The sequence below is a fragment of the Emys orbicularis genome, chromosome 12, assembly GCF_028017835.1.
Source record: "Emys orbicularis isolate rEmyOrb1 chromosome 12, rEmyOrb1.hap1, whole genome shotgun sequence".
NCBI classification, from domain to species: Eukaryota; Metazoa; Chordata; order Testudines; family Emydidae; genus Emys; species Emys orbicularis.
This window is the reverse complement of record NC_088694.1, coordinates 22,863,706-22,887,132: the sequence shown is the minus strand read 5'-3', so window position 1 is coordinate 22,887,132 and position 23,427 is coordinate 22,863,706. Positions and strand designations below refer to the sequence as shown.

Genomic DNA, 23,427 nt, shown 5'->3' with positions numbered 1-23,427 from the left:
GTGCATTCCATGTAGCTTCTTTAACTGAGTTATTTCCAAATTGTTCCTATCAGAGTCCTATTGCACTGACTGCAGGTTTTAACACTAATAGAAGTGGAAGGTCACAAAATAACTTTGTTCTCTGATACGTTTAGGTGATAGTGGCCACCAACATCGCTGAGACATCTATCACAATTAATGGGATTGCATTTGTGATCGACTGTGGCTTTGTGAAGCTTCGGGCCTATAATCCAAAAACAGCAGTCGAATGCCTTGTGGTTGTCCCGGTATCTAAGGCATCAGCTAATCAGAGAGCAGGTCGTGCAGGCCGGAACCGTTCTGGAAAATGTTATAGACTTTACACAGGTAGGCGGTGTGTTGCACAGGAGATCTTGCTGTTGTGGGACTTGCAGCTAGCTTTACCAGTTTCTATTCACAAACATTAAATCATGAAGTAAAGAATTGGAATCTGTGTTTCAGCAGGAACTAGTGACTTCCCTTCACTACTCACATGGATTAGTTAACCCAGGTCTCTAAACAATGCAGTCTTCACTGGCTCTGACCCAGGGCCGGCTCGAGGCACCAGGCAACCAAGCTGGTGCTTGGGGCGGCACCTGGAGGGGGGCGGCGCGGCGCTCTGGCCGCCGGGGGGAGAGCCGAGCCCCCGCCGGGGCTCGCCGCCCTCTCGCCGCCCTGCCCCCGGCGCTCTGGCTGCCGGGGGGAGAGCCGAGCCCCCGCCGGGGCTCGCCGCCCTGCCCCCGGCGCTCTGGCCGCCGGGGGGGGAGAGCCGAGCCCCCAACGGGGCTCCCCGCCCTCTCGCCGCCCTGCCCCCGGCGCTCTGGCCGCCGGGGGGGGAGCCGAGCCCCCGCCGGGGCTCCCCGCCCTGCCCCCGGCGCTCTGGCCGCCGGGGGGGAGAGCCGAGCCCCCAATGGGGCTCCCCGACCTCTCGCCGCCCTGCCCCCGGTGCTCTGGCCGCCGGGGGAAGAGCCGAGCCCCCGCTGGGGCTCGCCGCCCTCCTCCCAGGGCTCCGGCCGCCCCCCCCCCCCGCGCCCTGCCCCCGGCCGCCGCGGGGAGAGCGGAGCCCCCGCCGGGGCTCGCCACCCTCGCCCCGGGGCTCCGGCCGCCCTCCCCCCGGCGGGAGAGCGGAGCCCCCGCCGGGGCTCGCCCCCCCCCCCCGGGCTCCGCCCCCCCCCCGCCCGGAGGCTTTTTTGCCGCCCCCCCGGGCTCCGCCCCCCCCCCGCCCGGAGGCTTTTTTGCCTGGGGCGGCAAAAAAGCCAGAGCCGGCCCTGCTCTGACCAAGGGCCACAGACCCCTGTCTGGAAGTGATTCAGCATTTCTCAACAAGAAGTATAAGTCAGTTACATATATTCAATCAGTAATAAAACAAAACAGATAGCATATGGCAAATACATAGGTGAACTGATTGTCATTATTAAACGTTAACTTGGTGTTTATTTTACATTTTCTAATCTTGTGATGTGTGCTCGTGCTTCATCCTGGACACCAGTACAAATATTTTAGTTATAACAGCTGACAAAATTAGGTCTCTTCACATCTCACCAATTCACTCTTCCCACCAGAAGCCTTGCATCATGACCTGAAAGTCAACAGATTTGTTGAACAGAGGCAGGAAGCAAATTCTTCTATAGTTAACTTCTCACCAAGAATGCACTGTCTCCATTTCACTTGCAATTAGATCAGGGTGATGTTAGTATAAAGTTCCTTGGCTAACCGTGATGGTCTTTGCATCGTGCGGACAGCATGGTAATCATCCACCAGAGGCCTCATACTAGTAGGTGTTAATCAAATTAATCAAGTTATACTGTATTAAGTTGAACAGTTACAAAGGAGTAAGTATGTAATAAATAATTAAAACTTCAGGGCCAAATTTTCCAACAGCTTCAGAAAATCTTCCCCACAATATATGCAGGCCACACCCCTTTGTATGCAAATAAACCCACCCATGCATGCATGTTATACAGGTTTATAGACATAGTACCCCATTTGTGCTGCACTTTCAGAGTCTCTGAAATTGAGGCCCTTTTATAACATGCAAAAGCAGGCTGATAGAGAGACATGCTGTGAGACCAGCAGCAATTGCAAACCTAAGATGCTGCTCTAAGTCTGGACCACGAAGTCCACTAAGCAGTGCATTCTTGTTGATATCTCTGGGCTGCTGTAGGCTGAGAATTTACTCCAACTCATTCTACCTATTTATCTGTTATGTTTTGTTCTGTATTATGTTTGAAAAGGCTCTTTCAGATACTGCGTCTCTTAAAGGTAATTAAATAATTAAAAATTCCCTGCTCATGTGATTCCTCTTGCAACATTAGCTGTCATAAACAAATGCTTAGCTTGTTGCGTGAGGCTCAGTGAGGCTGGTGTAGTGAGATTAGTTGTTATAAATGATTCAGTCAGTCAACTGGTAAGCTTCAAAAAGCTGCAGTCTAAATACTTAGCTCTAGGCTATTTCCTTTTGTGAGGGAAGGCTTTTCAGTATAACTGTGTAGCTGCTTGCATGTTTCAGATTCCCTCTCGTTTTACTGAAGCTTTAAGATTTAAATAGCCTAGAAATTTAAAGACACACTAGGCCTATCAGCTACAATTACAATTTTAAATGTAAACTTGGTCTATTCTGTGTATTTATGAGCCCACTGCTTGCAATCAGAGTACTACCATGGTTACTATTGCCTTAGTTCTATCAAGAGAGTGTTCCAGCACTGTGTGGGAGTGAGAGTAGGGGGCACATGCTCTGTGTGTGGTTAAGATTAATGATCATAGTAAGGTTTATGTAATACCATATTAAAAGGCATCTTTCCAGTAGGCTGTCTGTACACTTCACTGTGTAGGTCTCTCGTTATGTTGGTCTGTGATTTAAAACACTCCATTGTTATAATGCATTTCTTGTTAACTGTAGAATGCTTTTCACTAGTGTAGCCCTCATTCCTTTGAAAATCAGATACCTGTTCCCAGATTCCAGGGAACGGCCATATTGCGAGCTCTTTCTCATCTGTGATCCCAGATCTGACGAATGACCTCTTCCATATCTGAAACAGCATGTAATGCACTACCTGGGGAGACAATCAAAATAATACTGTGGCTCCAAAGTCAATAAACCATAGTACTTAGTGTGTTTTATCAGTACTGTGACTTAGTATGCTAAGTGGGGAGAGCAAATTTTCAAAATGACTTGTTCTTCTTTTGTGTTTTTTCTAGCCACATGCAAAGGCTTTGTCTTTTTTCTTATGTTGAACAAAGACTTTCTACCTCTTATGTATTTGTCCCACATTAACGGACTTTTGAGGGTTGAGTGTACAGTGGGGTTGGTTGTACTCATATCCATGCTAAATTATGTTATTGTAGCTTACTTTTGAACTCTGATGAGTTGATACAAATGTCCAGATGGCTGCATACCTGGCTGGAGTAAGCACTATTCTACTGTCAAAGCCACTTATGGCAGTGTTGAGTAGGAATTTTGAAGCAAAGATCTTTATTTGCATGTCAGTATACAGTGTAGTGTTCCAACATTTTTCATGGAAACGCCAATATCTGTACTCTGCACTCACAAGTATACTCCAAATTTTTCAAGTTATTACCAGAGTTCTTTTGTATGTTACATAGTAGCTCAAACATCATGGCTATTGTAGTGATTTTTAAAGGGAGTAGTGCTGGCACAAATGTGTAAAGCTCTTATTGCATATGAATTACTTTGTGGGCTGGGAGAGCCAGTTTAATTCTGATAGTTTTAGCTAAGTCTTCACTGCAAAAAAAGGTTTGTTTTTTACATCAAAATAGCGAACTTGATGTAAAATCCTAATGGAGACAAGACACAGGTAGTTTTTACCTTGATGTAGTTAGTTGAAGGTGGGCTATAGGTTTGATGAAGTCACAGCATTAGAATGGCAAGTTAACTGACTAATGTAAAATACAGCTTTTGTTGACCTTGTATAAAATATTTTTCCTGATTTGGGCCTTATAAGGAAAATATTTTAAAAAGGGCTCTGTAAAATAGCAAGTGGGGGTTAAAATACAAAAACCCAAATAGTAATGCTTTATATGCTTTTAAAAAACTCATTGCCTATGTATTAATAACAGGACCCTGAGTTATTCTTCCCAACGTGAACAGATATTTTCCTCTTTGTAAAAAGCCTTTGCAAGCATTTTTCCATTTAATAAAAATGTTTGCTTTCAGAATGTGTGCAAACTTGTTTGTTATTGTCTGACTGCTTAGAAACACTGATCTGTTAAGAAAAAAAGATTAAATATTTAGTTTTGAAAAATGTGTATAAAGTCATTAAAAAGTTAATTAAGAAGTATGTCAAATGTGGAGCCTATCAACCCTGACAGTCCCTATTTAAATTGTTTTATTTTTATATTTAATAATCATTTTGCTCACTAGGATTCAAATCGCATAAATGGTGTGGTGAGAGGTATAAGTTTCTTTTATTTGACTTCCAGTCATTTTTGGTGCAGTTAGCACCTCAGTAGTATGTACACTCCCATTAACAATGCTAAACTGAAACTGGAGACAGTGAGAGGATATTGGCTCAATATAATCAGTGTTTGAATCTGAAACATGATCACATGGATCTTTGACTTCTCCCCTCACAGAGGAAGACTTTGAGAAGTTGCCTCAATCTACTGTTCCTGAGATGCAGCGCAGTAACCTGGCCCCTGTTATCCTGCAGCTGAAAGCTCTGGGGATAGACAACGTGCTCAGGTTCCCCTTCCTGTCTGTAAGTCCTGGATTCCTGTTTGAAATTCTGTATTACAAGGGTTGTCAAACTTCTTCATAGTGTGGACCACATAACAGAAATATCTTGTTGAGCACCTCCTTTTCTATCTGTCTTATGGACCACCTCCTAATCAATATACCATTTGTAATCATGTAACATTCCTGTGGTAGCTACAGTAGTGGCTTATGTGATTGGTTGGCTCTTCCTTGTTTCCTGTTGATTCTACAGATATCCAGGCTCTTCTTTGCAAAAAAGTTTCTGGATGCCTGTAGATGCACCTGGAAACCAAGACAAATATCCCATATTATGTGACCTACCTGCTCTCTGTAGACCATAAGCAAGTGCTGTGTAGACCATCTGAGGCCCCGGGGTCATTGTTTGCTAGCCAATACTCTGTTACTTTGGAAGAAGCAATTGATGACCTAATACCGTGTTGTGGAGGAGTATCAAGTTTCCATGATTCTGCCAGCACTACTGAAATGCCACTATTTTTAGACTGTTGTACAGTTTGTATTTGAGAACAAAGAATGACCAAGAATGACTTTGAACAACTTAGAAGGTGAAAACCCTCAATTTTTCCAAAGTAGAATTGTGGAGGCCTTTCCGTGAAGTGGAGAAAAAGATAAATCAACAGTATCAAGCCTCTGCACTTACTTCAATTTTTATTAACTAATGGCAAGTAGCAATCATTAGACTTGTTTAGTGAATCTCCTTGTAATGTTTCCAGTTACATCTGCATTGATAAACCCAACACAATAGAATTTAAATTGAGAGAATTCAGGAAGCAATTGGTCTGACACTGTAATAGTATCACTATATTGGACAATCCAAGTTTGTGTTTTTAGCTTGGACTTATTCCATGTGGTCACAGGATGTTGAGAGTATCATAGTGGGGATGCAGGAACCTGGAGAGGGTTTTGAGTTGTGGGTCTAATGAGCCAGGCTGGTCAGTTGAGGACATCAGGTGATGCTCTGAGACATCTTCCACCATTCTGTAGGAGCGGGCTGGGGGAAAGTACTGCATCTGGGAAAAAGGGAATATAGAGGGCTCGAATTGGTGCCTTTGAGGCAGGAATACTCCTTGAAGAAGGGCGGACTTAAAAATTCTCACTAGGAAATTTCACGTATTCCCATATCAGTGACAGCTTAAAAAAGTTTGTTTTTTTTTCACAGCCGCCCCCTGCACAGTCTATGGTGCAAGCATTAGAGCTGCTGTATGCTTTAGGAGGTGAGCATGCTACACTTTCATTGTTGTATTTATAGTTTGTTACTAGAGAACAAATCCAAATCAATGTGTGTTTTACAGAGTCATTTTTTTAATGTGTGTGTGGGTATTAACTTGAGTAGTAACCAGATCTTTATTTTCGAGAATACTATTTGTACTAGATTCTATTGTGGTCTCAGTCCATGACTTTGTCAATGTACCTCAGTCTTGACTTGTAAGTATCTTCTATTCCTTTTCCAAACAAGAATACCCCAGGAGTTTTAGAAAGGCTGTAAACTCTCATGCACAGAGCATAAGCCCGTCTTTAACTGATTTCAGAGTGGTAGCCGTGATGGTCTGTATCCGCAAAAACAACGTGGAGTACTTGTGGCACCTTAGAGACTAACAAATAAATTTGTTAGTCTCTAAGGTGCCACAAGTACTCCTCTTTAACTGCTGTGATTTAGGAAGGAAATATTATTCCATTACTGTCTACTGCATAGTTTCTTGCACTTGCCTCTGAAGCATCTGATATGTGCCACTGTCAGAGATGGCATACTGAGATAGATAGACCACTGGTCTGGCTCGCAGTGGCAGTTCTTGTGTTCCTGATTTTACAGTATTATGAAGTGCTCATTAGGAACTAGGTTGAGGATACTAAGTTCATCAGTACCTAAAGTTAGGCACTTAAATCGACATTTGTTCACTTGGATAAATTGCTTGGCACTGAAGTTCTTAATTGGTACAGTGGATATGTCTTTCATTTTGTGTTGCATGCTACAGAAGTAACAGAAACTTGTAATTTTTCCAGTAAAAAGATGCCACCTTCACACTCGCATTAAGAACTTTTGACAAGAAAGCTAGGGAGTAAAACAAAACCATACCTATCCTCATTTCAGAAGTATCCGAAAAAAAGACTGTGCTTCCCAATTGAAACATTGGGAAGAGGGTAGTAAGTTTGAAATACATTGTGCAGGCTTCTGCGGCTCCAAGAGGCTTGTGTTTGTTTTTTCCTTGTACTCATAGATGCCATGCTGTGACATACAGCATTAGAGCTGTAAGTTCTTTTGTGGCCATGGTTTTCCATGTGCTCATTCCGTTCAGTGAAAAGAGGACGAGAGAGTTTTCACCTGTGAGCTAGTTGATTGTTGGCAACCCTTTTGAGCTGGGAACCAGTGCTCTCCCATTGGCTCAGAAGTGTAATGCAAGGGTAGATACACAGCAAAACCACCTTAGGGAGGACTGAAACTGAGAGGGAGATAAGATCCCTGATTAGCTCTTTGATGTTCTGCCAAAAATCCTGCACCCTTGGACAGAATCGCAGAAAGGTGCAGAGATGTTGTCCACTGGTTTCCCACATGTTTTCTAGAAGCTCAAAAAATGCTGCTAACGCTGCCATTTGGCTCGGAGCGGGTTGTGTGTTTTGTTCAGATTGAAACTGATACTCTCAGATATCCAAGGGATTTTTTGTTTTTATTTTGGAGGCAGTAACTGCAAAGTTAAAGTTGTGTTGGTGTCTGCAGTTACAATAGGGATTAAATCCCTTTTTTATGTGAGTAAACTCATGTATATCTGCACATTTATATTATTATTTTTACTGCGGGGAACATCAAGCTCATTCATGGATCAGGACCCCATGGTGCTAGGCGTGGTACAAATACCAAACAAATAATGATCCCTGCCTCAAAGAGCTCACAATCTAAGTAACTAGTTCTTCAGGTAGAGAGTACTTCGATTGTAAGCGGCAAGTCTTTTCTTTTTGTAAAATAACATAACTCTGTACTCCAGTAATAATAATTTGAAAATCAAACTGTCATCCTTCTGTTCTGTGCATCATCACCAACAACCATCATTCTGGAGCTAGAATGTAGCTGCTGATTTAGCTACTGATGCATGAGGCAGAACAGATTGCAGCTAACTTTTCCTGTAGCTGGAATAGGCACCGTAGTGCTGATGATATTAAATTATTTTTGTCAATGAGCCAAGTAAATATGACTCCGAAAAATGGCACCCTATCACCCCAGAGACTTGTTCTGTATCTGCTAGCCATGCCCAATCTTTTCCTCTCGTATCAATGCTCTTTTTTTCTAATAACTTGGAAGCAAATTCCAAAAGAGTAGGTGGAAGTTTTCCTACAAAACTTACTTTGCAGGGTTAAATAGTTTCCAAATGGTGTATACAAAGTACATTACAGAATGTATCTCTGTGACCATTGTATTGCTGCATTGACCTTGGTGGTTACATATTTCCTGAATTACTGGAGGTGCCAGTAGAACTTGGTCATGGATTGAGTGCCTTGTGTGTCTGCAAGAAGCCAGTGTTTATGTAAATGTAGTGTTTGCTAAAAAGTACCGAGGACTCATGGGAAAGTTAATGGGTATTTATAAGAGCTCCCGATTTCCCAGTTGGATACTTGCTAGCTCAACAAGCTTTTCTGTGAGTTTCTGCTACATATTAGCTGATGGCACAAAGATTAAGATCATTTTCTATGCTATTTTGGTCTGCTTTCTGAATACTTAGTATTATTCTTGCAGGTCTGGATAAACATTGCCGCCTAACAGAACCTCTTGGTATGAGAATAGCAGAGTTCCCTTTGAACCCTATGTTTGCAAAGATGCTGTTGGAATCAGGTAGGTAAAAGGCAAGGTGCCATCAATAGTCTTGTGTTGAGTATAAGATACTGTCTACCCAGGGACAATAATATTTAGTGTATCTAAAAGAAGTTATAGTCAATTTTGGTGTGATACATAGTTAAGACGTCAATAAACCATTTGATACCATCAGTGCATCCCATGGGCCTTCCTGTAATCTTAACTTCAGAGTTAGTCTATCTAGTATAACTCGGCATATTTATATTCATGACTCGCAGTATTGCACCAATGTACCTTACAGGGTTTGAAAGTGATTGGTCCCCATGCCAGCAGAAAAATGCTTTGGGGTTGGTTGTACTTTTGGATCAGGGCAACATCTTTTACAGAGTTGTTCAGCTTCCACAACGTTACCTCTTAGGTAATAAACAATAAATAATAGTTCCCAACTGCAGGGCTCAGTGATATAATAGGAGGCCCCAATCCTGCAAAGACTCATGCACATGCTTAATTTTATGCATGGAGAGTAATCCTATTGAAGTTAATGGGACTAGTTATGAGGATAATTTTAAGAACATGTATGAGTCTTTGCAGCGCAGTGAGTTAATGCTTTAACCTCTTATTTCTGATTACCTGGTTTGAAGTGCTTGCTAAGGCCACCAGTGAAATCAGTTCATCTCCAATTCAGTCTCCAGTGAAAATATGTATTCATCACCGAACCAACGTACATTTCTTCACAGTTCATGCCCTGTTCTCGAGGACTGAAATATAGAGAATGGGGTATATTAGCAAAGCTGTGTGTTGGAGTGAATCTGCCCACACTGTACTGCAAGCAGAGCTGATTTTTGAGATCTTTCACAAGCTCCATAATTTGCCAAGTTCTCTTTTAAAGGAAAAGAAGGAACAAACCTTTTTAAGAAAAGTTGTTTTTAATGTATGCTCAGTACATACAAGCATACTTTGTAACAAAGGTCTCTCTTAAATATGTAAAAAATCATACATCTTCTTTATTTCTGTACTCTTAAGTGCAGACAAAAATGTAACAGGCATTTGCCAGTCCTTGATTCTAAGGTCTGTGTATGACAACATGCAGATGCGACGGCAGAGCTGATTGCATGTACCTGATTGCTGCTACAGGGACTGAGTGATCCACTGCTGAGAAATTCCTAACTGTCCCCCCTCCCACTCCCCATCATATATTACAAAAAGGGGCTTTTTATCAGCAAAGTCCTCCTTTGCAATGAAATAAGTTTCCGCCCCCCCCCCCCCCCCCATTCGTTGCTGTAAAATACTTTCTTCTGGAAAATCTAAGAGTAAATTTCTCCTTCCTTTTTTATGATATTGTTTGTTTCATAATCTTGGAAGCAAGAAACTTTATTTTCTTTCACCACTTATTTTACAGGAAACTTTGGCTGCTCCCAAGAGATCTTGAGCATTGCTGCCATGATGCAGATTCAGAACATCTTTATGTTCCCTCCAAACCAAAAGGCTCAGGCTGTAAGTTCGGTCTCATAATTTTCTTCACTTAATCCACATCTTTGAGTGTCTGCCAACTCAGTAATTAATATCTGTTAGGGACGTGCAAAGTCTGATGTGCTAGAGTGGAACTGAGGGTTTCTGTCCGTGCCCATACTGCTTGGTAATGGAGAAAGGGGAAGCTCTATGGTAGTGAAACCTGAAGACAGTCCTTGGCTAATGATGGAGGCCTTGTACTACAGAGGGTTAGGAAAGTGTTTGGAAATGTTAGGATCATAAGTTGGTATTAGTCAGTTTTGGGGTGCATGGAAAGGAAGATTGTTCATTTTGAACTTCCCTTTGAGAGAAAAAAGTAAATTTATTTTCAGGCTGATAAAATTATTTAATATGAAATGGTTAATTCAGAGGTAGAAATACTGCTGAGCATAACCTTACATACAGTAAGTAAATCCCATTTCCTTTGTGCAAATGAGTTTTAATTTCAGTTTTAGAGCTCTGCCTTGAAAATATAGTATGTTGGATAGTGAAACATGCATATCAGTTAAGGGAGAGTTGTTACATGATAAGAGTTAAAGGTCACTAAATACTCAAGACACTAAGAACTGAGGGCAGCAGGAACGACCTTTGAAAAAAAACTAATTTCTGTATAAAAATGCATTTCTTCTCTTTTTTCCAGATCAGGAAACACAGAAAATTTGCTGTGGAAGAGGGAGATCATCTCACTATGCTTAATGTTTATGAAGCTTTTATTAAAGTAAGCAGGTTAGAGTGCATGTGGATTCCTGAGGATGAGGAAGGGGAGAGGGTGGGTTCCAGTGGTTTTAATGCCTGATGCTCAAAACTAAGGGCAGGTCTACACTAGAAACTCTACTTAGCGCAGCTGCAGTGCGTCTGGTGAAGACGCTGTATGCCGACAGGGGAGTGCTCTCCTATCGGCATAATTACTTCACCTCTGCGAAAGGCAGAAGCTATGTAAGAAGGAGAGCATCTCCCCCTGATACAGCACCAGTGTGGACAGCGCCTAGGTTGCTGTAACTTGCGTCACTCGGGGGGGGGGAAGGGAGGGGTCTTTCACACTGCTGAGCAATGTAAGTTAGATCGACTTAAGCGTTAGTGTAGACCTGCTATAAAAATCCTAGAAGCTTGAGCCTATGTAAGATATGGACCCAAGTGTCTAATATACCTTTTTGTTTAATTAATTAACGGCTACATTTGTCACAGATGCTCACATAATCCCACTGCGTTGGCAAGACATAAAGTCTGTGGCTGTGTAACGCACAGGCCCTTAACTGTAACCTCCATATCTTCAGTTATCCTGGGACATTCAAAGGAACATGAGAAATTCATGTTCTCATTTATTGTCTGTTGATAGTTTTGAATTTCAATGAAAGTTGGGCACCTAACTCCTGCAGGCTTCTTTTGAAAATCCCATCCCTAATCATTATATAAAGTCTTGTCAATGGTTTAAAGTGCTTGGTGATCAGTGAGGTTTAATTGAAATCTTAGTGCTTGTCTAAATACTCAGGTTGTACATCTTTAACTATACCAGGATAGTACATGTGTAGGGAAAGGTAATAAGCTATACTAATGTAAGGCACGTATATAACGTGCACTAGGAGCTCTACCCTAACCGAAGTTGTTACACTGGTACAAAACTGTGTGTAGCCCAGGCCTTAAATGTATTTTGAACTGATTGTCTTTGTGCATGTTGGAAAACAAAGTACAAAGATGTCTACTTGTGTCTTGGGCCAAAAAAAATGTTGTTGGTTTTTTTTACTCAGATTTAATTTATACTGAGATGAAGCACATTTATGTGATGGTATGAAATAGCTGACACTGTTCTTCCCCACCACATCCCAAGAAATGACTCAAATACATTAATAGGAAATAAGTGCTGGAAATGTGTTTATGAATTGGAAGCCATTATTTCTATTTGAAATACACTGTGCAGGAAGTGGTAGTTCATTTGCATACTGGCTGCAGTTAACTTCCCACTGCAAATCGGTAAATACCAGAACACAACACAGTGGTTGGGGAACAGAACTAGACTACACTTTGCAGTAGGGAGATTGACTGTGGCATTTGTAACTGTTCTTGTATTGTTGCTATACAGCACAGCAAGAGTTCTCAGTGGTGTCAGGAACACTTTCTAAACTACAAAGGGCTTGTCAGAGCAACCACTGTGAGGGAGCAGCTGAAAAAGCTTCTTGTCAAATTTAAAGTACCAAAGAAATCCAGTGAAGGTAGGAGCCACTGAATGTCATTGATTTGTGTCATACCTGTTGGAGTTTACCTGAAATTCGAGTCGCCCAACTGTCAGTTTATTTTCTTACTACATTCAAGAAATACTGTATCTTGCCAGCCTAAAAATAATGTGTGTTAAATAAAACTGGGATTTCAAAATATACTTTTCCAGAGCAGCACCTGAGCCCATTTTTACAATTAGAATTTCTTCAAACCTTGGTGGCTTAATTGATAGCAGCAGTGTTGTGTAGTGGTAATTAATAATAACGTCCTAGATAAAACCTAATGGGAGATTTTCAACCACCCCCCCATTTATACCTTTGAAAATCTCTCATTATGATCAAGGCACTGTATAGACATTTTGGAGCTGACTTTCAGTTGTGCTGAACACCCCTAGCTCCCGTTGATTTCAGTTGGAGTTGCAAGTGTTCAGCACCTCTAAAAATCAGGCTGCAACCACTTAATCCTCATAGTACCTTGTGAGATAGCTATGGTTGGTACTATCTCCAGGGGAGGTAATCTGGCACCTTTGTTTTTCACATAGTAATTGAGATTTATTGTGAAACCGAAGAGAGGGAAATAAAGAATCCTGAGTCTCTTGTCTTAAGCTTTTCTTCTGAAAGCCCCAAAGTTGCTTTTGCTGAAAGAGCAGTATTTAGGGGATTTTTCCTCATTGCATCAGCTTAGTTTATGAAATACATTTTGCAGAATAACATGTCAGTCCCGTCTTTAGGTGACCCAGATCCTGTTCTGAGGTGTATAGTTTCTGGATTCTTTGCTAATGCAGCTAAATGCCACTCCACTGGAGCTTACAGGTAAAATATGTATGTAGATCTATATAATTCCTTAGAACTGTCCTTTTATTTAGCATGCTTCTATGAATTGACAGATCTGGATAGTCAACAAACAGATGCTTCTCTAGATAGACTAGCAAGAAAAGTTTTGTTGGCTCATTAAATTAATGAAGTCTTGCAGTGTCACATGTAACAGTTTCCAAACGCTGTTTGCTTGTTTATCGCCTCTCTTGTTGGTTAAATGATGACAGTAAGATTGATAGAGGGGAATTGTTAATAGTTACTAACTAATGTGCTAATGTGAGCAGGAACTATAAATGCTTCAATTCCATAGCACCTCCAGTGCACCTTAATCCAAGCCTGCAGGACCTTGTTCTTGTGATGTGGGCAGAAAACCATTCAGTGTTAGGGTTTGTCTACACATGAAAAGTATTTTGGAATGATGTAGGGTATGAATTTAAAGTGAATTAATTATTCCTGATTAACTCCATTTGTTGATATTATTATTTTGGAATAAGAATGTCTATAAATGGAGTTAATCAATCAGTAATAACTCCTCCTGTAGACAAACCCATAGAATGATAACTCCAAACTTTTTCACTGGTGTCTTGGCCAGAATTTGGGCCTGATCTCTGCAACTGAAAGGCCAGTGCATTAACTTTGCACCTCTTTAACTTGCTCCAGCTCTTTCAGTACTCAAATTTATTAGCATTTTGACTGGGGCTGAAAGGTCACCAATAAATAAATGTTAAGAATAAATTTGCAATTGCTAAATCTGACATAATTCCCTCTCTTCAAGGACTATCCGTGATGACCAGGAACTGCACATCCATCCCACCTCAGTGCTGTATGCAGAGAAACCTCCTCGCTGGTAAGTTAGAGCTGGTGTCACTTGTCTGCCTAGACCAGGAGGCACTCCACATCAGGCATTGTTAGGAGATTCCCATTAATAACTCTGTTCTGCCTCAGTGTAGCAACACACCTGGAAGATCCTGGTTCCCAGAATGTAAGTTCAAAGGAGGTTTCCTCTGCAGTAGTCTTTAGGCAACACCCAAATAAAACTGCTAGGTGGGGAGGATATGGAAAAGTGGCATTAATGTGGTACTAAAAAGTATTAAGAGCTGTGAAGACGAGAGAGGGGAGCCAGGTGGCCCCTTCCTAAAAAATACCAGAATCCAGAGCCTTGTGCTGCAGGTAAAATCACTCACAGGACTTGCTCTCTGAGGAGGGTCCCTCGACTTACTGGGAAGGCTATCTTAGTTCAGTGATGTTGAGGTTTATGTGGAGGCTAACAAGGCCATCCCATTGAAAAAGACATATTTGAACAATACAAGGTAGTAGTTACTTTTATTATACACTTATATAGTGCAGTAAATGTACGTGGCACACTGGGACACTGTTACTCCTCCAGGAAGTTTACGATCTAAAATGGAAGAGACAAAATACTTCAGGAAAAGGAAGGTGTGACAGTATAAACAGATTTGTGGAAGAAGTGGGTTTTAAAATGTGATTCTAGTCGCATGTCCTCTTGGGATATTACATGTTTGTGTGTCATTGATTTCCATATCAAAAGTGCTCAGTAAACAAATGAAAATGTTTTTCCAATTGGCAGCCTAGCAACTGCAGCCTGGGTTCCTGGAGTCAAGCTAGGTTCTTGCAACCTTGTGCATAATCACCAGTGAGAAAAACTTTGCAGGCTAAATTAGGCTCTCAGTGACACCTGTGCAACTTGATTGTCTTTGAATTGTACCCTCAGTGACACCTGTGCACAGTGTTTGCACAGGTGTAGCTGATTGGAACTTAGCAATCAATTCTGTTGATGCTCAAGATGGAGATAGAATTCAGATCACTCAGTCTTAACTGTGCTGGTTCTATTAGAACTTACCTCATCCATCTTCCTTCCACCTCCACTTGTTTAGTTTTGGTTTTAGGGCATGTTCATGTGTGAATCAATATACTGGGCTATGGACAGTGTCCGTTGGGTTGATTTGGTTTTGTTCTTTGTTGTTAGTAAGGGAAGAATGTTGTCTTTTGCTCTGTGTTTTGTCTATCAACTGTGAGTATAGTGACTTCTCACTTCTTGTTTTAATTTGATTTTCATCAAATTTTAGATGCATTCTAATGGTTCAGTGGGTCTTGGGAAAGAAGGGAAGAGTGAGAACTTTCCTCTTGCTTCCATTCACTAACCCTCTGCTCTCAAAAGAGTTCCCCCCTCTAAGCAGCGTGGCGATTGCTTTGTCTTTTTTGTTGTGTATGGAAGATGGCTCCGTGTGGTGAGGTTATGAACTGGATGAGTCAGAGAGCAGGGTGTGGGGATGGAGATGCTTTAGTCCCCATGGAGGGTGATTGTAACAGGCCTTAGAGCTAACTTTCCTGCATTCTTGGCAATGGCTGCCTAGGATGTAGCAGATTATTTCTAAACTGGTGTGCTTGCTTTCTAAAGCTCGAAGCAGTGTATGTCCTGGCCTTATTCAAAACACACTCTTCCTCCCGTAAGCCTTGTCCTGACTCGTGCCTGCAGTCAGGGATCCCACCATCCCATTAGGTTGTGGATCGTTACTAAGCTCTGATGGGCCTAGGGTTTTGCACTCAACCCTCGACATCCTTCTCAGTCACGCTCTGCCCACAACACCTAAAATCTCCCCTTCAGAGGTGTTTAGTATGAGAGCTCTTGGCCCCATACTTACAAGTGTCCCCTCCCTTTTCTTCTTGTCTCCCCCCGGTCTGTTCTTCCTGATAGTTTTGTGGAGATATTTTTTTTACTGGAGTTTTAAAAATCTTTTTATTGCCCTGCTATACAATACTCTGAGCACCTTGGTGGGCGTGGGTCGGAGGGTATTTTATAATTGACTCTCCTCCCGCACAGCAGAGACTACCCAATGGCATCTTATACGTGAAATAACTCTGTAATCTCTATAGTGTGGAATGTTCAGACAGTCGGAGACAAGTCCCTCTCTGCTATATAACACGGGTTGTTTTTTTTTCTCTGTGTTTTCAGGGTAGTCTACAATGAAGTCATACAGACCTCCAGGTACTACATGAGAGATGTGACTGCTATTGAATCCACTTGGCTATTGGAACTGGCGCCTCACTTTTACCAAGAAGGAACGGTACGGACTCGACATAGACACCAAATGGTATCATTGCTGTATTGACAGCTCTTGTACTTAAAGCTTTTTTTTCCCCAGTATTTTTCTTTTGTTTGATGGGAATAGAAATGAATTGGGGTGTAAGTCATTTAAGGGGATTTAATATATAAAACTCTGCTTTGCAGTACCCTTGCAAGAGCTCTGTTTGCCATACAGGAGTACAGCCTGTCTAGACGCTAGCTCAGAGTTGCATTTCTCCATTTGATGTCCATTTGGAAATTCAGCACAGAACTAGTCTATCCTCAGATATATGTGTTCAATAGCACTTCTCTCAGCAGTTCTGTTGACTTGCTGTAGGTAAGTGTAAACTTGAGATGGCCCGAGTCTTCATGTGCCTTGAAACGTCTTTCTTGGCAGTACCCAACACTTTATTATTTCAAGCAAATAAATGATAATTGCTCTCTTACTTAGGAAAATAAATTAGAGGTTAAAATTTGGAGTCATGAAAAGAAGCGTCCTTCTATCGATAAACTTAATATAAGTTCATTTTTGTACTTAGCACCTTTACATGAAAGAGATTGGTTCAAGACCTGAGGTAGCTGGATGTATAGTTATATAACATGTATTCCTGAGGCCCCAAGGCACCATAACAATTAAATAGCAAAAATTGGGCTTCAAGCAGTTAAGTTGGAAGTTGATTAGAGCCACAGGACTTGAATGAGGAGTACTGGCTTGTTCTTTCGGTGTGACCTTTTAAATAGTACATCCCTTATTTATTTATTTATTTATTTATTTTGCTTCCCTGTACACAAAGTGGCTCAAATGCACAAAGTGAAATAATAGAAAAATGAGCCAGGTTGGCAGGTACCAATAATGACAGCAGGCACCACATTTTCAGACAGATGTTTCTTATTTTTTCCAGTTGATGCTATCCCTCTAGCTAAAAACAAAAGCTTTTCTCTGGGCCTGAAAGTAGCCAAACTCTGGCCCTAGCCCCCTGAAAGGAGTAAGTGCCACAGGCAGGAACACTCAGCAGAGAGAGCCCTGCCACCAGTTCTGAACAGCAAGAGCATCCAGCAGATAACTGCTTCAATGGGGAACAGGGGAAGAGGTGACTTCTTAGATAATAGGATCCTAGACCTATGGCACATCCTTGAATAGTATCCAAAAGCAAACAGGTAACTAATGCAGAACATGAGGCATTGGCACAATAGCCTTGTAGCATCTCAGAGGCAAGTTGCTACATTGTGTTCCAGCTAAAACTTCTGAATCCTCTTCAAGGGTAGCCCTATGCAGAGCTTGTTGCTGTAATGTAGTTTGTGAATGATGGGTATGTATCAATCACTGTGGCAAGGTCTCTCTCAGAGAGAGGAGATGCTGCAGTCTCTTGATTGACACTGCATGAATAAAGGCCCTACAAGTTCTTGCTATCTGGGAACACAGGAGCAGTGACAGATTGCGTATGGCCCCTAGAAGTCATGAGTCATATCCACAAAGAGCATACATGTACATCTTCAGTAGCTGCCACTTATTCCTGCCAACCTTCATCACCTCGTCTTGTTTAGACTTTGCTCTCATTTATCTACCCACCTTCATTAGGCACTGTCAGAGCAGGCTCGATGTAGAGTGGAATATTAGCCCTGTGCTCGTGACACTGAAGCTAGTCTCTGCAATAGCAGACTGTACATAAACACTGAACAGTAGGGGTGACCAAATGGGTGTCACATGTGTGATCATGCAGGGAGGAAGACTAATTACTCAGTCCTAACCTTAGTGGAATTTGAGAGGTGCTTACTATAAAGCAATGCCAAACAGCCTCATTCCACATGCATCATGAGATTCTGTGTGAATCTTCATAAAGCTCTTCTGATGGGCAACATTCCAGCAAAACAATGATGTGGGAGTATCAGTGGCAAAGAGCCAAATTCTGGTACTCTTCAGGGTGGCCATAAAATGGGCACACAAAGAGCAGTATTATTGTGAGGCTCTATTCAAGCCAGTCACTACCATCTGTGCAGGAGCAATCTGCATGGAATAGGAATATGCAGCTCCACTTGTGGAACAAGCCTCTTCTGATGTGGAGGGATCCAGAATGGAAACCTGTGTTAGTCTGTATTGGAATGAGATCTGGTACTGTGATGCTCAAATGCAGGACAATACTGTCATAAAAACTTCAGACATGATTTTTCAAATGATCAAGTGAAAATTACGTGCCTAATTTACCTGAGCAAATTCCACAATTGCACATGCAAATAAGAGAATTGGATGTGGAAATGTAGCTAAATAGCCGTGTGTGTGTATTTTTTTTATTATTTTTTTTTTGTGCACACTAATTTTGCACATAGTTTTGCATGCATATTTGTGAACTTGACCTCTTGAAAATCTGATCCCTATTGTCCATATCTCTTGGCGACACTGAAGGAGTTTTAGGGAAGTGTATCCTCTTAAAGATTTGATATGCCTATGAGAGCTTCTTCTTATTACATGACCTTGTGAGTTCATTTGTTAGCAAGACATAGCACTGTGATTACAGCAGAGCATTGGCATTATGTTCATGTAAGTGATTTCAGAGATTTTCTAAAATGTGAAACTTGGATAATTCATCTGTTATATAGGATGCTTACCATGCTATAAATAGACTTCTCCGGTGATTCGTAGATTTCAAGGCCAGAAGGAACCATTGTGATCATGTAGTCTGACCTCCTGTGCAACACAGGCCATAGAACTTGCCCAGAATGATTCCTAGATTGAAGGGTCTCTGCTGGGTATTCCATAATTCTCTTGGCTGAGGTGGTAATGACACTGCAAGGCAGGCCTTGGGCTTCTGTTGCTGCTGTTCAACACATGTGCCTCAAGCATGGCATTAGAAGGAAATGAGCCAACATTCCCACTGTATCAAATCTGCCTCTGGAATCCTTGTGACTCAGATCTTTACATGGATTATGATTAATTTGGAAGAGCTGGTGTTTTACACTATACCGATGGCTTAGGACCTACCTATCCGGAGTGACCATCTCTCTCCCTGTGCGATACTGCCACCATTATGATAATTGAAAATGCTTGATCTAAAAGCTCCGTTGGTTTAATAGAGAGGGAACTGCTAGCAGAGTGTTCTCAGTGATGACTTTAGGACTTCACTCCACCACCATCACCCTCTTGTTTGGTCTGAAAGAGATCAAATCTGTTCAGCTTTGCCACATGCCCTAAGAATCATTTTCATCCTAAGTAGGGGAAAGTTTTGTTGTTTTTCTGCTTGCCTTTCCCCCCTTTCTGCAAAGACTTAGGTGAATTTGCTGAATGTATAAAAGATAAAAATTGTTTTATATTCGATCTGTGGTGCCTAGAGCCTTGGTTTAGTTTCACTTTGTTTTTTGGGGGTAAAAATCAGAATAAATGAACTACTTAATTTTGTTATAGCATATTTCACTGAGGGCTTGTCTACACTGCCCTTAAATTTGGACTATGGGAGTGTGAATAGTGTGAGCACCAAAGTGCTGTGCTGTAACTTCTCCGCGTGGACACTGCGAGCGCCAACCAAAAGGGGTTCCTAGTTTGCATTAATGTAGACCTGTGTGAAGAGGATTACGTTAGTGCAAACTAGGAACCTTTTAATTGGCACCTGCAGTATCCACACGGGGAAATTACAGCACAGCACTTTGGTGCACATCGCTGCTCACACCCACTGTGGGACAGTGTAATCATAAACCTATTCTCAAAACCCAGTGTGCAGTTAATACAGAGTTAGTAGCAAAGGAAGCGAGAAATTACAAGCAATAGGCAAGGAATAAAATAAATTAGTTATTTTTTGCGGGGGGGGAGGGAAAGCCTTGCTATGGCCCTGCCTGTGTTCTGTAAGACAAACAGGAGCTGCAGGAGAGAAACCGAGTGAAAGGACAGGGTGGTGGACAACACTAGGTGAGCAGGGAGGGGTAGAGAGAGGAGGTTTGTGAGGTAAGATTGGGCAAATCCATGGAGGGTTTAAAAAAAAAAAAATTAAGTGCTCCTAAGTCCCCTGTGGGGTCTTCTCTTCTGTTAATCGTGCAACATGCTGTTCGCATGACACTAATATAAACCCACTTAGGTGATCTCTGCATTGATGCTATTCTCACATAAGTGTGATTGTACTAGCTATTTGCAGCCAGTTTGATCCCACACAAAGACCAGTGAATATGAACTGCGACACTCCCATATGAAAGAGTTCTTGTTGGCTGCATATATTAACATACAGTTAGCTATGGATGTTTGAAGAATACGTTAAACTTTCCTCATTTTTAAGGAATAAAAAAATTTCCCCCACTGGTGATGACAGAAGAGTCCCCAAGGGTACAGGGAAGAACGTCTTTCAAAGAGGCACTGGGAAAGCTCACTAATGCACTATCTTGCTGAAGTGTCTTAGGTGCTTTTTAAGGGCTTGTCTTCACTACCCGCCGATCCGGCGGGTAGCAATCGGTCTATCGGGGATCGACTTACCGCGTCTAGTGAAGACGCGATAAAATCGATCCCTGATCGCTCTGCCGTCGACACCGGAAATCCACCACGGCAAGAGGCGGCAGCGGAGTCGGCGGCAGCGCAGCAGCGGTCGACTTTCCCCCGTCCTCACAGCCAGGTAAGCCGACCTAAAATACGCAACTTCAGCTACGGTATTCACGTAGCTGAAGTTGCGTATCTTAGGTCGGACCCCCGCTGTAGTGTAGACCTAGCCTTAGACACACAAATGACAGATGTTAATTTATAAATAGCTCTGCTGCTTTCTCTTGCATGGACTAAAGGTACCAGAACCTCTGTTTTACCCTTGGTGCACCATAAAAACATATGAATGGATGTTTGCAGAAGCAGTGGTATTTGAGTACTTCAGGCAAACAAAAATAAATCACCCAAACATCTGTAAAGTTGTTGTCTCACGTTGAAACCACTTAGGTCAAGACATCATCGACTGAGAGTGCTTAGCAGAGAAATCTCTGTGGTGCACTAAGAGGTTCCAGAAACATTGGAACCTTGATACCTTCAATCACTAGATCTAAAACAAATTATCCCTGATCAAAAAGCTAGTTATGTTCTTATTTTTATTTTTTCATTTCCTCTGGTTTGGTCACAAGCATGGGCAGTAATCTCACATATGCTTCACTCCTTAAAGTGAATATACCTTTGAGGGATTGTACCCTTTCTTGGGTCCTCTTCAGTGTGCACTTTCTCCATGGCACTTTTTTCCTTCCTATTAGATTTTAAGGGTGAAATATTCAAAGGGCCAACAGAACTGCAGCTGCAGCATTAGTAAATATATCATTTTGCATGCACACATCTGGTAATTGCACCATCAGGCAGGTAGCTAGAGGTAAATACTATTTTGTGCATAAACAATCTGCATTAGTAGACACTGACGAGTTGCTTCCTCTTGCAAATTGTTTAAGTATTAATGTGTGCACTAGGACCAGTTAAATACCTTAGGGAACATTTGGCTTTTGGAGTTTCTGCATTTATTTCCAGAGGAGCATTAAGATTTGATGCATTTTACCAAAAACAAAAAACAAACAAAAAAACCCCACAACCACAAAAACAACAGGATTTACGTTGAGTCTATAAAGTATTCTGAGATACAGATATGGAGACTGATTCAATACACTGTACTTGGATTTTTATGAGCTTGTGCCATATGTACTAAGCACTTTTTTTCTTTCTCTTGCAGCATCTTTCCTTGAAAGCAAAGAGAGTTAAAGTAGATGACCACTGATTTGGTGTGCCTGTTGAGCCTTGTGACATCAGATGCAAAACCTACCGCTAATTCAAAGCTGGCTACAGTCCATTCAGCAGTCAGTTCATTAGCAACCTGACCCCACATCAATTAAATGTTTAAATGCCTGCCAGGATCCTGTAGGGGTTTATGCATGACCAATACATTGTAAACCTAAGTAGAGCTTGCGTTGTGGACATATTATTCCTTGGCCTAATTGACCACTCTCTGTAACCTGGATATGTTGCTCTTTTTAATAGGTAGACAAATGATCAGAATATAAAGGGGGGGGGGGGACACAGGACCACAAAGACTCAAAACCTCCAGGAAAGAAACCAAATGCTTAGCATGGCACAGTACCCTTTGAGAGAGGAGGACCAGGGTTCAGGATGCCCTGCTTCCCATTCCTTGGAGCACTGTGAATATTGCTGGCCATCCTGAGACTGCCTGCTGAAAGTGGGAAGATGGAGGACAATGAGTTGGCCCTTAAAATGTAAGGGGCTGCCATGGAAACCTTGATACTGTGTTTAACTGTGCCTAATTGGTATGATGTTGCCCTGAAGCAGCAGAATCCTCCTCTCTGTGAGTCGAGCTTTCCCCAGCCTGTAACAATTGTTCTGTACGTAGTGCTGTATTTGAAATTAAAGCACTATTCAGCAGTGGGGAAATCTCTTTGGGTTTGCTGTTGCTCAACCGTTTAGGAGGGGGCTACATTTTGATCAATCGTGGGATGTTTGCACATGTTCTGTTGTGGAACAGGATTTATGCAGACTCACAGATGGGGCTTAGCTTTATTTTCTGAGTAAGAATAAATGTGCCAGCCTCTCTTAACACTTCAAACCCTCATGAGATTTCAGAAGGGAAACCTCATAGGAATGCTGCTTTTAGCAAGATTCAGCTAAGATTAAAATGCCCTGTACTTCCCTTGATCAGGAACATAGTCCTTTATATATTTTTATTAAAACAATCTGCTCTTTGCTGTTGAGGACTCTCCTCCTCTTATGCCAGTGGGACAGGGGTATTTTCAGCAGCTAGTGGTTTAACTGGGACCCCATGGCTGTCTTTTTCATAAAGAACATTACCCCTTTGTGTTTAAGCACAGTCGCTTGGGTACATGTGTATTTATTTTTCTTACCCTTTTGATGATATTTATTTTAGAAATGTGGTTTGAAAGTTTTATTTTTGTAAGGACATTGGTTTGGTTGATGTGCTTCTTTGGAACATGTTAACTATAATTTTATTTCCATTTCTAAGAAGTGTGTAAATAAGTGAAACTTTCTACATAGAATAAATGTCTCTTGCCATAGGGCTGCCTTGCACATCATTTCTGAAAACTTCATTTACATTGCTGCCTCCCACAAAGCTTGTTCTGTCGTGTGAAGTGTGTGGTCTGTGCAGTGTCTAGGTCCTCATCGCCAGCACAAAAAATAAGATACGTTAGCCTCAGTGTGTGGCACTGGGAGTATGACAAACTGTCATCCCCCCTCTTGGATTTCCCAGTGCAACCCATCCTCTCTGTATTTTTCTCTTAGATTGTAAGCTCTTTGGGGCAGGGACTCTCTCTGTGTACTGTACCGTGGGAAGAACAC

The 23,427-nt window shown here is 41.8% G+C and overlaps 1 protein-coding gene across 1 annotated transcript in view; it reads left to right on the top strand.

Moving 5' to 3' along the window:
- DHX35 (DEAH-box helicase 35) overlaps nucleotides 1-23,157 on the top strand; it is a 45,638-nt gene extending 22,481 nt beyond the window's left edge. The window contains exons 12-22 of the mRNA XM_065414246.1: nucleotides 135-345; nucleotides 4,591-4,715; nucleotides 5,889-5,943; nucleotides 8,454-8,549; nucleotides 9,910-10,004; nucleotides 10,660-10,737; nucleotides 12,097-12,226; nucleotides 12,961-13,042; nucleotides 13,821-13,892; nucleotides 16,020-16,131; nucleotides 21,794-23,157. Coding sequence (XP_065270318.1) covers nucleotides 135-345; nucleotides 4,591-4,715; nucleotides 5,889-5,943; nucleotides 8,454-8,549; nucleotides 9,910-10,004; nucleotides 10,660-10,737; nucleotides 12,097-12,226; nucleotides 12,961-13,042; nucleotides 13,821-13,892; nucleotides 16,020-16,131; nucleotides 21,794-21,838 — 1,101 coding nt within the window. The 3' untranslated portion in view covers nucleotides 21,839-23,157. The remainder of the gene's footprint in view (nucleotides 1-134; nucleotides 346-4,590; nucleotides 4,716-5,888; nucleotides 5,944-8,453; nucleotides 8,550-9,909; nucleotides 10,005-10,659; nucleotides 10,738-12,096; nucleotides 12,227-12,960; nucleotides 13,043-13,820; nucleotides 13,893-16,019; nucleotides 16,132-21,793) is intronic.
- The last annotated feature ends 270 nt before the right edge of the window (nucleotides 23,158-23,427 follow it).